The 13,445-nt window shown below is 45.0% G+C and overlaps 1 protein-coding gene across 1 annotated transcript in view; it reads right to left on the bottom strand.

Moving 5' to 3' along the window:
• Positions 1–13,445, bottom strand: part of slc18a2 (solute carrier family 18 member 2) — a 131,231-nt gene that overhangs the window by 24,664 nt on the left and 93,122 nt on the right. Inside the window, exon 10 of the mRNA XM_030441746.1 lies at positions 9,568–9,663. Within this exon, the coding sequence (XP_030297606.1) occupies positions 9,568–9,663 (96 nt within the window). The remainder of the gene's footprint in view (positions 1–9,567; positions 9,664–13,445) is intronic.

Here is a 13,445-nt window from a genome sequence, read left to right as displayed (position 1 = left end):
GTCGGGGATTCCCTGTCTGGAAGCTGTGGAGGCGGCTCTGATGCGGAATGAATGTCCGGAATAAAGCTCTGGAGAGGATTTGGCGGAAATGGTGGTGAAACCAGAATCATGTGGCAACTTGGCCTGTTTCTGAGATGAACAGAGGGTCTTGGAGGGAAGCTTGGTTGGCTAGCCTTGAAGTAGCGTAACTGCGAATGGGTTCATATTGACTGAGGTAAGAGTCTAGGCAGAAGAGGTAAATGGGTTGGGGTTGACCGGGTTAGGGTAGGGTTAGGGTTAGGGTTAGGTTAGGTTAGGGTCTTGCTGAGTTTGAGGTGGAAGATGAGGGTGTCAGGGGAATGGATGGAAATGTCGGATAGAGAGGCGTGTTGAGTTGGTTGGTAGACGAGGGATGGAGCGGTGAACTCCAAGCAGCGTAGGAAGCCATAGAAAGCCAATAAGAACATGGATTCTAGGACTTTGTCGATGTGTGTAGACAGTGTAGACGATTTTATCTTAAGGATGGAATGGGCGAATGTGATGAAGTTAGAGAGTGTCAGGATGTCGAATGAAGGGAACGGGAGCCTTGGACAGCCAGGCTCTTTGGCCGGCTAGGCGGATGAGGGAGATGGCGTGATCGATTGTTGTATACTGCATGGAGAAGTCTGGGCTGGGAATTAAGCTATTGATGCTTGGGACGGTCGAACCGTGGGCGGATGAGAGGTCTTTTTTCCTGAGTATTTCCTAGTGGCTCTGCCGATTGGACTGATTCTGAATGTAGGAAAGGGTGGGCTGGAAAATGGGCCGATCATGAAGGATTCTTTAACTTCCTTATCCAGGAGATTGTTGACTATATCAGGCTCGGTGATTGCTGACTGCAAATTGTGGCATGTGTAGGAGGAATCTGGCATGACCTGCAAACCTGGGTGGAAGCCGTGTGTAAAACCCTGGATGAGGAAGTTAACGAACTGGCGGTCTGGGTGATTCTTTAAGGCAGTAGCGAGAGCGTCGATTTTGATTGGGGTATTGAGATACTTACACAGGCTGTGCTTGGTGGGGTTATGAGGGCAAGTAGGTCTGGAGTGGGCTTTGCCGCAGAAGGAGCAGGTGTGGAGGAATCGGAAACTTGAGGCGCTGCACCCTAGGTCGTTGTAATTATTACACACCATCCTCCCGCCCTGGTAAAGGATTGGTCTTCCTCTTTTATCCACGCCTTTGGGAAGGGGGCCGAGGGGGGTTGGCTAGGTGTTAGCTGGTTTCGGGGTGATAGACGGTGGGGGAGCTGCCGTGGGCAGGCTGCAGAAAATGGCAGGGCTCCGTTTATTTTGAGCTGAGGTGCAAGGCAAAGGAGCGGAGAGGGTGCATGCTGTGGCTGGGTGGGATGGTGCGCTGCACAGATCACAAATGAGTGAAGAGCGAGCTGCTAAGACGCGGCAATACAGCTCGGGGTCTAATGTGCCCCAGTATGTTCCCTAGTTAAATTGCTGCAGGCGTCCGGCGGCTTGGGATGCAAAGAGGATGTTTATGTGTAGAAACCGTGTCCGCCGGACCGCAAGGCCAGGTCTAGGATCAGTGACAAGTAGTCGTCCAGTTCTGACCTGCGGTCGGGGAAGGTGGAACAGATGATGTCGTCGTAAAGTGAGAATGTAAATGCGAATTCGACCGCTGTGAGTTCCTTGGAGCGGGTGGTGAGAGGCTGTTTAAGTTCAATGGGGCCGAGTGAAGTTAGCACTTCCCCGGGGAACTGAGGATAGCACGTGGAAGGGTGAATAAGTTGAGCAAGGTGAACGTAGTTACCGGTGACGATCTGTTGCCTGAGTGAGGGTGACACGGGGGATGGTCGAACGGGTGCGACTGGACATGCTACAGGTAGTGCGGTGGCTAAAGTGAAGCTGTTGGGCGGAGGAAGATGGATGGGAAAAGCGCTGAAACCTGCTGCGGGTGGAGCTGTGGAAAAAAGGGGTGTATGTAATGGAGGATGAGCAATGTTATTTACATGTGGGTTATGGGGAGGGGGGGGAAGGGGTAGGGGAAGGGAGGCGGAAAATGAGAAACAGGAGGAAATGGTGGATTTTGACCAGCGGCACCGGTGTAAATCGCTGTTGAGGGTGCGGTCTGAGTGACAGTTGTGGCCTGTATCGAAGCTGGAGGCGCTGAGGTGGTCAGGGAAGATGGGATAGGAAAGGTAGAAGCAAGAGAAGAAGAAAGGATGCTGGGATGGAGGGATGCATGTGCTCGGGTTGTTTGTGAGAGCTGAGGAAAAAGAGAAGAGGGTTGAGATGGCTCTGGGACGGGGAGCTTGTGCAGAGCATGATACGACCTGGCCCTCTGAGAGCGCTGATGTTGAAGGCTGAGCGTCTTGGGCCGTGCGGCGCGCTGTGACGTCATCGGCGTTGCTGCGGACGCGGCGCTGCGAACCCGGAAGTGCTCGGGAAGCTCGGCTCGGGAGAGTGGTGTGTTGCTGTGAGTCTGTGAGAAGTTGGAAAAGTTTCGCCTTCTTGTCGGAGCGGTGGAAAGGGATGTGAAGTTGGCTGAGTGTGTGCTTGAGGCGAGTGACTGTCCAGTCGGAGATGTTTGTGGCTGAGGTGCCGTCGGAGAGTTGATGGGGTGAATTCGGGCCGGAGTTGCTTCGCCTGTTGCTCGAGCACCTGGATGTCGAGCGGGTTGGTGATGGCCGTGTGGAATGGCCGACATCCCTCGGACGCGGAAACAGGATCTTCCCCTTAGGCTGCTGGAAGGTGAAGGTCAGACGATGTTGGAGATGTTGGAGGATGAATGCCGAGAGCGCTGGGGAATGTGGATAACGGAGCGCAGCCGAGGTAGCTGAGAGGGTTGGATATTGCCGTTGACTGATGGAGAGGTTTCTGGTAATTCGGGAGTATGGTGGTCTCTTTCAAATGTGTCTGATGGGGTAGAGAAGGAGCTCGTGGTCCATTGTTGAGATAAGCGTTCTTTTTTTTTTTTTTTTGTTACGATCATGTGTTTCTCTCAAAGGAGAAAGAAATGGATAAGGTGTGTTTAAATGCTTCTGGTGCGGAAATGGGACGCGTTCGAGGCGTGGTCTTAGTTCCCGAATCTACGTTATCAAACTTCATTTAGCTCTTTGAGAGAAGCAAGAGAGACACTGAGTTGGTCCTTTTTCCATTTCCTCCCTGCCATCCCGCATCGTCTCTTTAAAATTCTTAGTTCTTCGTTCAGCCAAGGCAGAGAATTTGGTTTCAGCTTTTTGAGTCTGACTGGAGCTATAGAGTCTAAAATATTTGTGCAAGAGCTGTTAAAACCACTGACAAGATCATCTATTGTGAGGCCGGGTAGTTCACCTGCATTAAGAATCGTGCTTGAGGACATAAAGGCTTGGCTGAAACGAGGAACAGACAGTGAATTTAGGAGGCGGGAGTGAATCAGTGTGGGGGGTTTGGGGTCAGGAGAGAGGAGCGGAACCTGGAAAAGCACTGCCTTGTGATCGGAGACGATAAAATCAACCAAATTCACTTCATCCACACAGAAACCATGGGTGAGCACAAGGTCAAGTGTGTGCCCTTTGTCATGGCTGGGCTGCTTCACATATTGGGTCAAACTAAAAGACTCTAAAAGTTTCATAAAATCCGAGGTAAACGAGGAGGAAGAAGGGCAACAAACATGGATATTAAAGTCACCAAGAATAAGAACTCTGTCATATTGTAACATGATGACTGATAAAAGGTCTGAAAATTCCTGAATAAAACCGGAAATTAGTTTAGGTGGTCGGTAAATTAAAACACATAGAATAGGTAACTTAATCTTTAAAATACAGCTAAGACACTTAAAGGTAGAGAAGGACTTGAGAACAGTTAAATTCATTTCTGTGTATTACTGCAAGCCTGCGAGAAGTTGTGCAGCGGGACAGGGTCGAGGTAATCTTCCTCTGGAGTAAACAGAGGCAGAGAGACCCGTTTCCCCTTCCTAACAACGGACGCCCAGGAAGGAGAGTGAGGTTCAGATGGCCCAGGAATATCCGCAGCCGGTGGACACTCAGAGCTGCATGGAGCACCCTGCTGCAGTGCGTCAACCCGGGAAAGGAGAAGGGCCTGCCGCTGGAGGACATCCAGGAGGCTCTCGATTGAAAGTAGTTCGGATCTCAGGATGGACAGCTCAGACTCTGCTGGGGTAAGTGGAGGCATGCCGCACAGGCCCAAGGCCACTGGGTATACGGTAACTCGGTGATGTTAGCTGACAGCGATTTTCCCACGCTGTCAAACGCGGAAGATTGGCGAAAAACAGGACTCAAACCTCTTGTTTAGGTACCCGACTCCAACTTAGCTAATGTAGTCCTGATGAATAATGCAAAGTATGCTGGACAATACCTTAGCATTACCTTGACATTTGCTCCAGCAGAAATCTCCGGAGTGCCCCGCTTCCTACTCCGCTCCCTGAGTTGCGCAGAACGCAGCCCGGGTCAAACCTTTATGTAAAAGCATAATTATGACAAAAGAGGCACTTTTTATATTTTTTACGTATTTTCGTTTTCAGGTCAACCTCATTCTCATCAATGCTACAGGCATTTTTTACGATAGCGTCAAAATCACTATTTTTAAAACACTGAGGGCCTGATTTACTAAGATCCCAGATAAGGGGCGCTAAATAGCTTGAGCGCGCTAACAGATTGCACGCGCTGTTGGTTTGCGTGTTGTGGGTGATCAACTAAGATTGCCCGCGCAATGAATAACAGGTGCAAACGTGTTGGAAACCGCCCTATTTAAATGAGGTTTTTGCGTGTGTTACTAGTTTTCACCATGGAGAACATGGGAGAGAGTGGGCGCAAACGAAAGATGAAATTTGAAGCCATTGAATTGGAGGTGTTAGTGGAGGAGGCAAACACACATATTCACGAGTTACAACAAAGAAACATCAATATAGTCTTCAACTGAGCAGCAGGTGCTGCTGACTTTCTCCGAAGAACAGATTTTGGGAATTCAAGGATTTGACACCCTTGAGCCAGAAACTGCAGAGCAAGCTATGCCCCTATAGCACAAACATATTTCTTTTATTGGATACATTTAATTTATTCAGATATGTGCCAAAAAAAAAAAGAAAAAGAATGTGCTTCCTGTGTTAACGTTTAGTTGAATATGCACTGAAAACGCGTAATTTCATAATTTAGGCTACAAAAGTATTTTTGCTTCTGCATTTCTCAGAGTATTTTATTTTCCAACAGTGACGCAGAAGTGTGTGCGTTTCATTTTACAGCATCACAAGATGTTTTTCCGTATGATGAAACAGTCTGTGGCATTTGAAGACGGGTTACACCCCATTGCACAGGAGGTGCGAGCTGTGGCCTCTGTGACGCGCGCGCTCAGGCAGGACACTCGTGCCATCGTTACGCACACCAGGCAGCTGGTCAGTGCTGTATCTGGGCTGACGATGGCCATCAATGCCCTGGCAAAAGGGATCGAGGGTGGCTTACAGAGAGTCGGGAGGTCATTAAACACCAGTGGTGTTTCATCTGAGCAGCCGGGAGAGGGAGGGGAGATCGCAGGAGGAGATGGACTCGCGTTACGCATTAGTGGACACCAGCGCAGCCTGCGAAAATGGAAAGAAAATAGATAATGGCAATTTCAACATTCATTTTGTTTAAATTTAGGCTGAGTTGTCGTTTTTTTGGTGGCTGTTATTGTTTGTTATGTTTGGTTAGAGATAGTTCGTTTGTTGTGCCTATGCCTCCTCCTTGCTACCACGACCGCAGCCATGTGTGCGTCAAGCTGTGCCAGTTAATACATGACTTTCAAACGTGTTAAATAATGACGCAAAATCAGCGAACGCAATTAGTTCCAGGTTTGGTAAATCACATTGCGTGTGCTAAATTAATCTATTTGCATCTACTCCTCCCAATATGTTGCGTGTTCTGGCCGAATCGCCCATATTTACATATTCATTAAGGCAAACACACTAAATGGATTGCGCGTGCTATTTTGCCCGTTTGAGGGACGCAATCCTCGTTGCGTCCTGTTAGTAGATCAGCTTCAACACGTGTTTGCGCGCGCAATCAAGTTTGCACACGTTTTTACACACGCAAACCTTTAGTAAATCAGGCCCTAAGAAGTCTCGACACAACATGAAACTTTGCTTGTAGTATCACCAGGGTCTCTACACATGAACACGAGCATTGAGAACATTGTTTGTGTACACAGAGTTTACTAAAAAGAAGGTTTTTGAACAATTCACCTTAGCAGTAGCTTGTTTGGCTAGCCGCCATACTGCCAGAGGAGAAGTGTCGATTTCCGAATGTGACCTAACATGGAGGACCGTTTAGGTGGAATGCTCCTAAATCTTAGTTCCATAAAAATGCACGGATAATTCACTGTTTTGTCATTAGTGAAAAACCATATTGACCTTGAAGTTGAAAAAGGAGCCTCATATAAGAAACAATATTGAAATAAAAAGCCGGAAAGTCACGTGACATATTGCATGGATAGTTGTTGCTGGAAGACAGAAGCGTTCCACCTTAATTGTCCTCCAGGTTACGTCGCATTTGGAAATCAACTCTCCTCCATTGGCAGGACGGCGGAGAGCGGAACAAGCAACTGCTAACGTGAGTTGTTCAAAAACTTTCTTTTTAGTAAACTCTGTGTACACAAACAATGTTCTCAATGCTCGTGTTCATGTGTACAGACCCTGGTGATACTACGAGCAAAGTTTCATGTTGTGTCGAGCCTTCTTAGTGTTTTAAAAATGGCAATTTGGATGCTATTGTAAAAAATGCCTGTAGCACTCCCATTGAAAATGAGTTTGACCCAAAAACGTAAACATGGTAAATCATAAAAGTACCTCTTTCGTCGTAAATATGCTTTTAAACGAAGGTTTGACTCGGGTACATACACAAAAAAAGCCTTAGTTGCATTTTGGCGAGAGTTTCACTTTAAAGGATCTGATGCTAACATCTTGGTGCCAGATATCACAGCACACTTTCAGGGCTCTAGTAGAATCCATGCCTTGACGAGTCAGGGCTGTTTTGGCAGGAAAAGGGGGGCAACACAACATTAGGCAGGTGGTCATAATGTTATGCCTGATCGGTGTAAATTTACATTTTAGGGCATTTCGCAGACGCTTTGGTCACTACTGCTGGTGTTGCTGACTTACAGTTAAAATCTATTGGCTTTGAAAGTCACAGGGCAGAGATTATAGTCAGGTCTGCCTGGTGGAGGCACCTGGCAGCACTTATTTAATGTATGGTGATGCTTAGAATAGTGTTTATATAAGCACCTGGCAATGTTTAAATTGAGATGAATTATAAACCTTTTTTCATCTGAAACAGCTAGTTCATAACCAAGATTTTTCAAGTTAGGCCTCAAACATATAGTGTCATGTAACAGAACCCCAATAGCTGGAGTGAATTAAGCTACATTTGAAGAATGAGGTCCTTGGTGTGGAAGCTTGTAGTGTGAATATTAGCAGTTGTGATGAGGGAAAAAAAAGTTCAACTCCTTCCTTGCATTCTTCTTATAGACACATTTTTTATGACTGCTAGCAGTAAGTGTTAAAGTCCCACTCCAATCAATGTTTCTCTGTCTTTGATGTTGTAGTCTGTAATTATTTATAACTAACTATGTATTTGCTAAAATTGACATTATGATCTGACAGTAGAATAATATATATAAAAAAAAGAAATAAAAAAATCCACTGTGTGTGGGTCCAGGCAGTGGTCCTAATTTGGTTTGCAAGAATCCACTGCTCCCGAATCAACACAGATCAATCAACCCCCCGTGCAGCGCCTGCACCTAGTCAGAGAGGTTCAAGCTCAAACTGTAAACAATGGCAAAGAGGCAACAGAGCAAAGTTAGTTTGGATCAGGACGCTCTGAAGTGGTTGAATTGGTTTAGAAAAATAAGGTTACTCATGCTTCAGAAAGGCAGCATAGCAAAAATGTTGCATTGAGTAATGTTTACCTGGTAACTCCGTCTACCGTGATGTAACAATTTTTTGTTTGTTACTCAGGATATCTACAGTGGTCGGCATGAGGCACTTGGCATTGTAAATTAGTTGTATTGATCAGAAATAGAACAATCAAGGCTTATTTTGTTGCCAATACCCTACCAAAGCAATGAGCATTCCACCTGATGTGAATGGCCATCTTGGTTATGTGGCTTCCTCTGTTACCGTGGTTACAAGAGTGCTCATGCACGGCAGGCTCCTGTTTGAGGAGGGGCTTTGAAAACACGAAGCAGGAGGAAGAAGGAGGGACCTGGTAGCTGTATCATTCAAATATTCTGGCCAAGTTTCTCCAAACTCCAAACTGCAGCTTTAAAGGTTAACGCTCTTTCTCAAACAGAGAATGTGGTGTGGTCATTAGTTTGACATAATCCATACCAAAGCAACTAGACTGCCTTTCTAGCAAGTTCAATAACATTAATAAAGATAGTGATAGCATGGATATTAGCAGGTATGGTCAAACAGATTGGGGGTTTTATTCATAGAGTTTAACCATAGGCAAATTGTACCCTGTGATATGCATTTACTGCCAATAGATAACTTCCCTGCTAAATCCCTCTGATTGCCAACACCCATCTGCTCCGAGAACAGCCACTGTAGTTCCCTGTCTGGCCCAATTACAATCCAGCCTCTACACAGCCTTTTTTGATTTGATTTGATTGACTGTAATGTGTTATTGCAGAAACTGGGAATGGAACCAAGGATCTAATCAGATTGAAATATAATATAATATATACATACTATATTATATAAATACAGAATACAGTCTATTCTATGTGAACAATAAGATAAATGAAATAGACATTTGAATAATAATACAACATACGTAAATAATAATAAAACATTAAAAAATACAATTAAAATATGTGTTTTACAATATTCATAACAATATAGAATATAAGAAATAGAAAGATGTGAGAAATATGTGAATCATCTGTTCATGTTTCTGTTTAAGTCAGAGAAGGAGAGGGCATACCAAAGCAAGCCAGTGTATTTATATCCTCCCCCTAATAAAGAGAACCTTCACAGCTAGGGAGTGGGAGTGTATAGGGAATGAATTGTAATCAGGCCTCTCTCTCGACCACGCACACATAACACAGTGCCTTATTCCTTAAAGGAGCCACTCTACTTATACCACACAAGATATACTTCCATTTTAGGAGACACTACACACTGTCCGGCCTCTACCGATTCTCAAATCATTGGCAGGAAATGCCAAAATACACTGAAGTCAGGTTTTAAGCTCTCTGACAGATGCATTGCATTTCCTATGAATACTTTAGACCCACATTCAGCTTGCAATGCCTGTGCAAATATTAATATTGCAAAGCCTTCATCAGTGGATGAAAGGGTCAATCATGATTGTGTTAATTCCTTAAGCTATAGATAGATAGACTTAGAGATGATGACTTAACAAACATTCATTTACATGAAAACCGTTTTTTTTAATTTAAATTTAACAGTGTTAACAAAAAATAAACAAAACCTCTTTAAAATATTGATTGCAGAGCCAGAACCAAAAGTTTGGGGAACGATTTGTTAAAGAACATAGTAAATTGTATACATAATAGTATTTTCTGAATGAACACATCTTATAAGTACTCAACAGAGCTTCATAAATACCTAGCTGCCATTTCCTGGCACACATGGTTTCCATCATCCAGATTGGCAGCGTCGGCTCCATCATGGCAATGGCCATATTTCCAAAACATATCGCACCTGGGAAGGAAGATTACAGATAAATGGATGCAGTGTCAAATATGATTTCTTTTCCTTGGTTCTTACAACTCTAATTCCAAAAGTGTTGGAGCACTGTGAAAAATGTAAATAAATACTGAATGATTTTCAGTATGAGTTTCAATCACTTTCCCAGTCATTCATTGCCCCGTCCCAACTTGTTTGAAATGTGTTGCAGCCATCAAAATTCAGAAAACGCAGATATTTACAACAATCTATGAAGTTCGTGAGGTAAAACATTATATATACTATCTAATATTTTGTATACAGTACGCCAAGAAAAACTAGCTAATTATCACATTCAGTTTTATTTATGTTTTATATAGCAGAAGAATCAAGGTACACACACATATACACATAGACAGATGTACTAACATATCCTGCTCCCTTTTTTACTGTGTTGTCAGAATTGTGTGGCCACCGTAAGGGAGGCTGAGGCAAGGGGTATTCAGTTAGTTGAAGTCTGCATACTAAACGCTTGGTACCCACTACACACCAAAATTGTCATTATTGTTTTGATATACGGTGATAGCCCATATATTTAATGTCAAAGCTGATGATATTTCTGAAAACTCTTTTGATGAAATCATTAATGGATGATTCTAGCATACCCTTGTGACAGTAGACAGATTTAGTTTGACTTGCTAAGAATGTTAAATCCTTTGTTTCTCTTCCATATTTGACATTTTGCTCATGATCACTTTTGGCCTGTGTTCCTATTATCATTCCAGAGAATCACCAACTTGTCACAGTTTGGTGTTTTGTGTCCCTCTATACTCAGGAGCTTGTTTGCAATAGCTCCTGGTGGGCTGAGGAGCCATGCAAATAGGAACATCTGGGTGGGGTCCCTGGGAAGACACCACTTGGGAACTAGTTCTACTGAGGGAGGGACATACATGGGGGCAACGAGGTAATCGTACATTGTTATTGTGGTCGTCATGGCCTCCTTCTCCGTGTTTGAGCAAAAAACTAGCCCATGAGCGTAATTGGTATGAGAGCAATAAGGCCAAAGATTTATAGCCAACTATTTTTTAATTAGATCTGCAGTCACGTTTATGAGAACATGGTAAAGGAAGGAGCAGCGTAGCCAACTGAGTAATATCTGGCAGTCAGTTGAATCAGACTACTGGACAGATGTTTAACCCAAATATGCAGTGAAGGTGGACTGGGAAAATCCAGCAGAAGCCATTGTTTGCGAGGTATCCCCTAATATCCTGGGGGAAGGCTGGCAACATGTTCTCCTCGGATGTTTTACTTCTGGCCTGAAGATCATCAGGGCCAGTGGATGCAAAAGAAGGCTTTTCCGGCTTGGCTAGCCTTGAGAACTTCTAAATCGGCAAACAGGTATCAGAAGGAAAGCAGGACTGCAGCAGCAAAGATCTCCTACCACTTCATTTTTCTATTCTCAGCTACATGAAACCAGCTGTTATCCTTGCATCAGAGATATGACAAAGATAAAGAGATGTGAGGTGTGACAGAGCAAGTGTCCCCTCTGTCTGTCCCTTCTATTCTCTCTACTGTCATTCTGCCAAATGATTGTCATAAAATCTGTTTGCATGCCAAGTGCCTGGTGGGCAGGACGTACAGAGAAGACTGTATTATCACACTATATGCGTTAATCCCAGATACTGAGGTCAGACATGAAATGCAGGCACATGCACGTGATAAAAGCACACAGAACAGTATCTTTGAGAGTAAATCCATCTTTGTGGGGGAGCACCATGTACATGACTGCTTGATTCTTGCTCGCCTGAACTGTCTACACTTGCAGGATGAGTGACCCTGATAGAAGCAGCAGCAGACGGACGAGGGTTCCAAAGATCCTTGTATTTACCAGGAAAACTACAGCTCAAGCTACAGCTAATAAACCACCATGTCAGAACCGCTAAGTAGATTAATAAATGTTTATTATAATAAAATGTTGCTATGACAACAGCGGCACATGCAGGTGCCGCAGTCAGTAGCTACTTTCATCCGTGCTACATTTTTTTTTTATATATATATTTCTATTTATTTGCTTCTATATCCCCTTCTACTGAAACACACTTTGCTTACTATAGAGATGCACTTAACAACATCGAAAAAGGGAGCATGGGGTTTGGATTGAGTGCAGCAGACTGTGAGATGATCGGCGGCATCTGCAGAGTGGCCAGCAAGACCAGCTGGACAAAAGATGAGGAAAGAGAGGCCGCATCAGAGCTAAGCTGACCTGACTTGGATCGACCATTTACATTTTATATTATTTGTTTATTTGACAAGGACAGTGCATAGCTTTTAGCTAAAAAGCTCATTTACATCTGCAGTCCCTGGGCAGGAGACAGTGTCTCTGTTAAGAAAATAATACATTACAGTATAAAAACCATTACAGCACAATAGAGGTGAGTTTACAAAAACATCAGCTACCTCAATAACAACAACAACAGCAACAACAACAACAACAACAACAACAACAACAGCAACAACAGGATTTCAAAATATTAAAACTATTACGACCAGGGCAAACACAACAAGGGTTTGGACTCAATAGTATGACAGAAACAGGAGGTAGGCCAAGCAATAGTCTTTACTTGTAAAAATAACTAACAAGTACACTAGATCAGTCAAGGCCGCCAAACAGTTCCGACAGGGGGCAGGCATGACAAAGAGTTTGGTACACGTGTAGGCAGTCAGCGGAGGTAAACAAACCAGGCAGGGATCAAGCAAGGCGAAGGGATCGGCAGGCGTGTAGTCAGTCAGCGGAGGCAAACAAATCAGGCAGGGATCAGGCGGAGGTCAGTAACAAGATCACTAGGAGGCTTCTTGAAACGAAAGGCTGGGACACTGTGTACGGGGGCAAACAAGACGAACTGCCAACTACCAGGGGAAACACAGGACCTAAATATACACACAAGCACACAACAGGTGAAGGTAATCAGGGCAGGGCGCACAATCAGAGAGGAGGATGAAACCAAACGAGCAGGAAGAGGGGGAATCTGAAACGAGAGGAGAGGTGAGAACTCCGAAGTAGTACTTGGCGGGCCCTGGTCCAGATCCTACGGCAACGTCAAATGAGAGCCTGGGCTGACGGAACACTGACCTCCTCCTCCAGGATGGGGAACAACGGCGGCTGGTAACCATAGGCGCACTTGAAGGGAGATAGACCAGATGAAGAACAGGGTAGCGTGTTGTGGGCATACTCAACCCAGATAAGATGTTTGCTCCACGTAGCTGGATTCTGCGAGAGCAGGCAGTGAAGGCCGGTCTCCAGCTCCTGATTCAGGCGTTCTGTCTGGCTGTTGGACTGAGGGTGGTACCCGGATGTGAGGCTGACAGTGGCGCCCAGGAGAGAGCAGAAGGCTTTCCAGAAGCGGGAGGCAAACTGCGGCCCCCGGTCCGACACCACATCTTTCGGGAACCCATGAAGACGAAAAACCTGTCGCAACATTACCTCCGCCGTTTCCTTGGCGGATGGCAGCTTTGGCAGGGGAATGAAGTGCACCATCTTGGAAAATCTATCCACAACAGTTAAAATGGTGGTGTTACCTTTCGAAGGAGGCAATCCTGTGACAAAGTCCAGGGAGATGTCTGACCAGGGACGATGAGGCACTGGGAGAGGGCATAAGAGCCCTGCCGGGGGTCGTCGAGACACCTTATTCCTGCTGACACCTGACAGGCGGCCACATATTCCCCCACCTCCTTTTCCATGGTGGGCCACCAGAATCGTTGTTTTATCACGAAACAGGTTCTCTTGATTCCCGGATGACAGGACAGGAGGGAGGTATGTG

Source organism: Sparus aurata, chromosome 15, assembly GCF_900880675.1.
Source record: "Sparus aurata chromosome 15, fSpaAur1.1, whole genome shotgun sequence".
NCBI lineage: Eukaryota > Metazoa > Chordata > Actinopteri > Spariformes > Sparidae > Sparus > Sparus aurata.
Note: the sequence above shows the minus strand (reverse complement) of the source record. Positions and strands in the feature narration are given on the sequence as shown.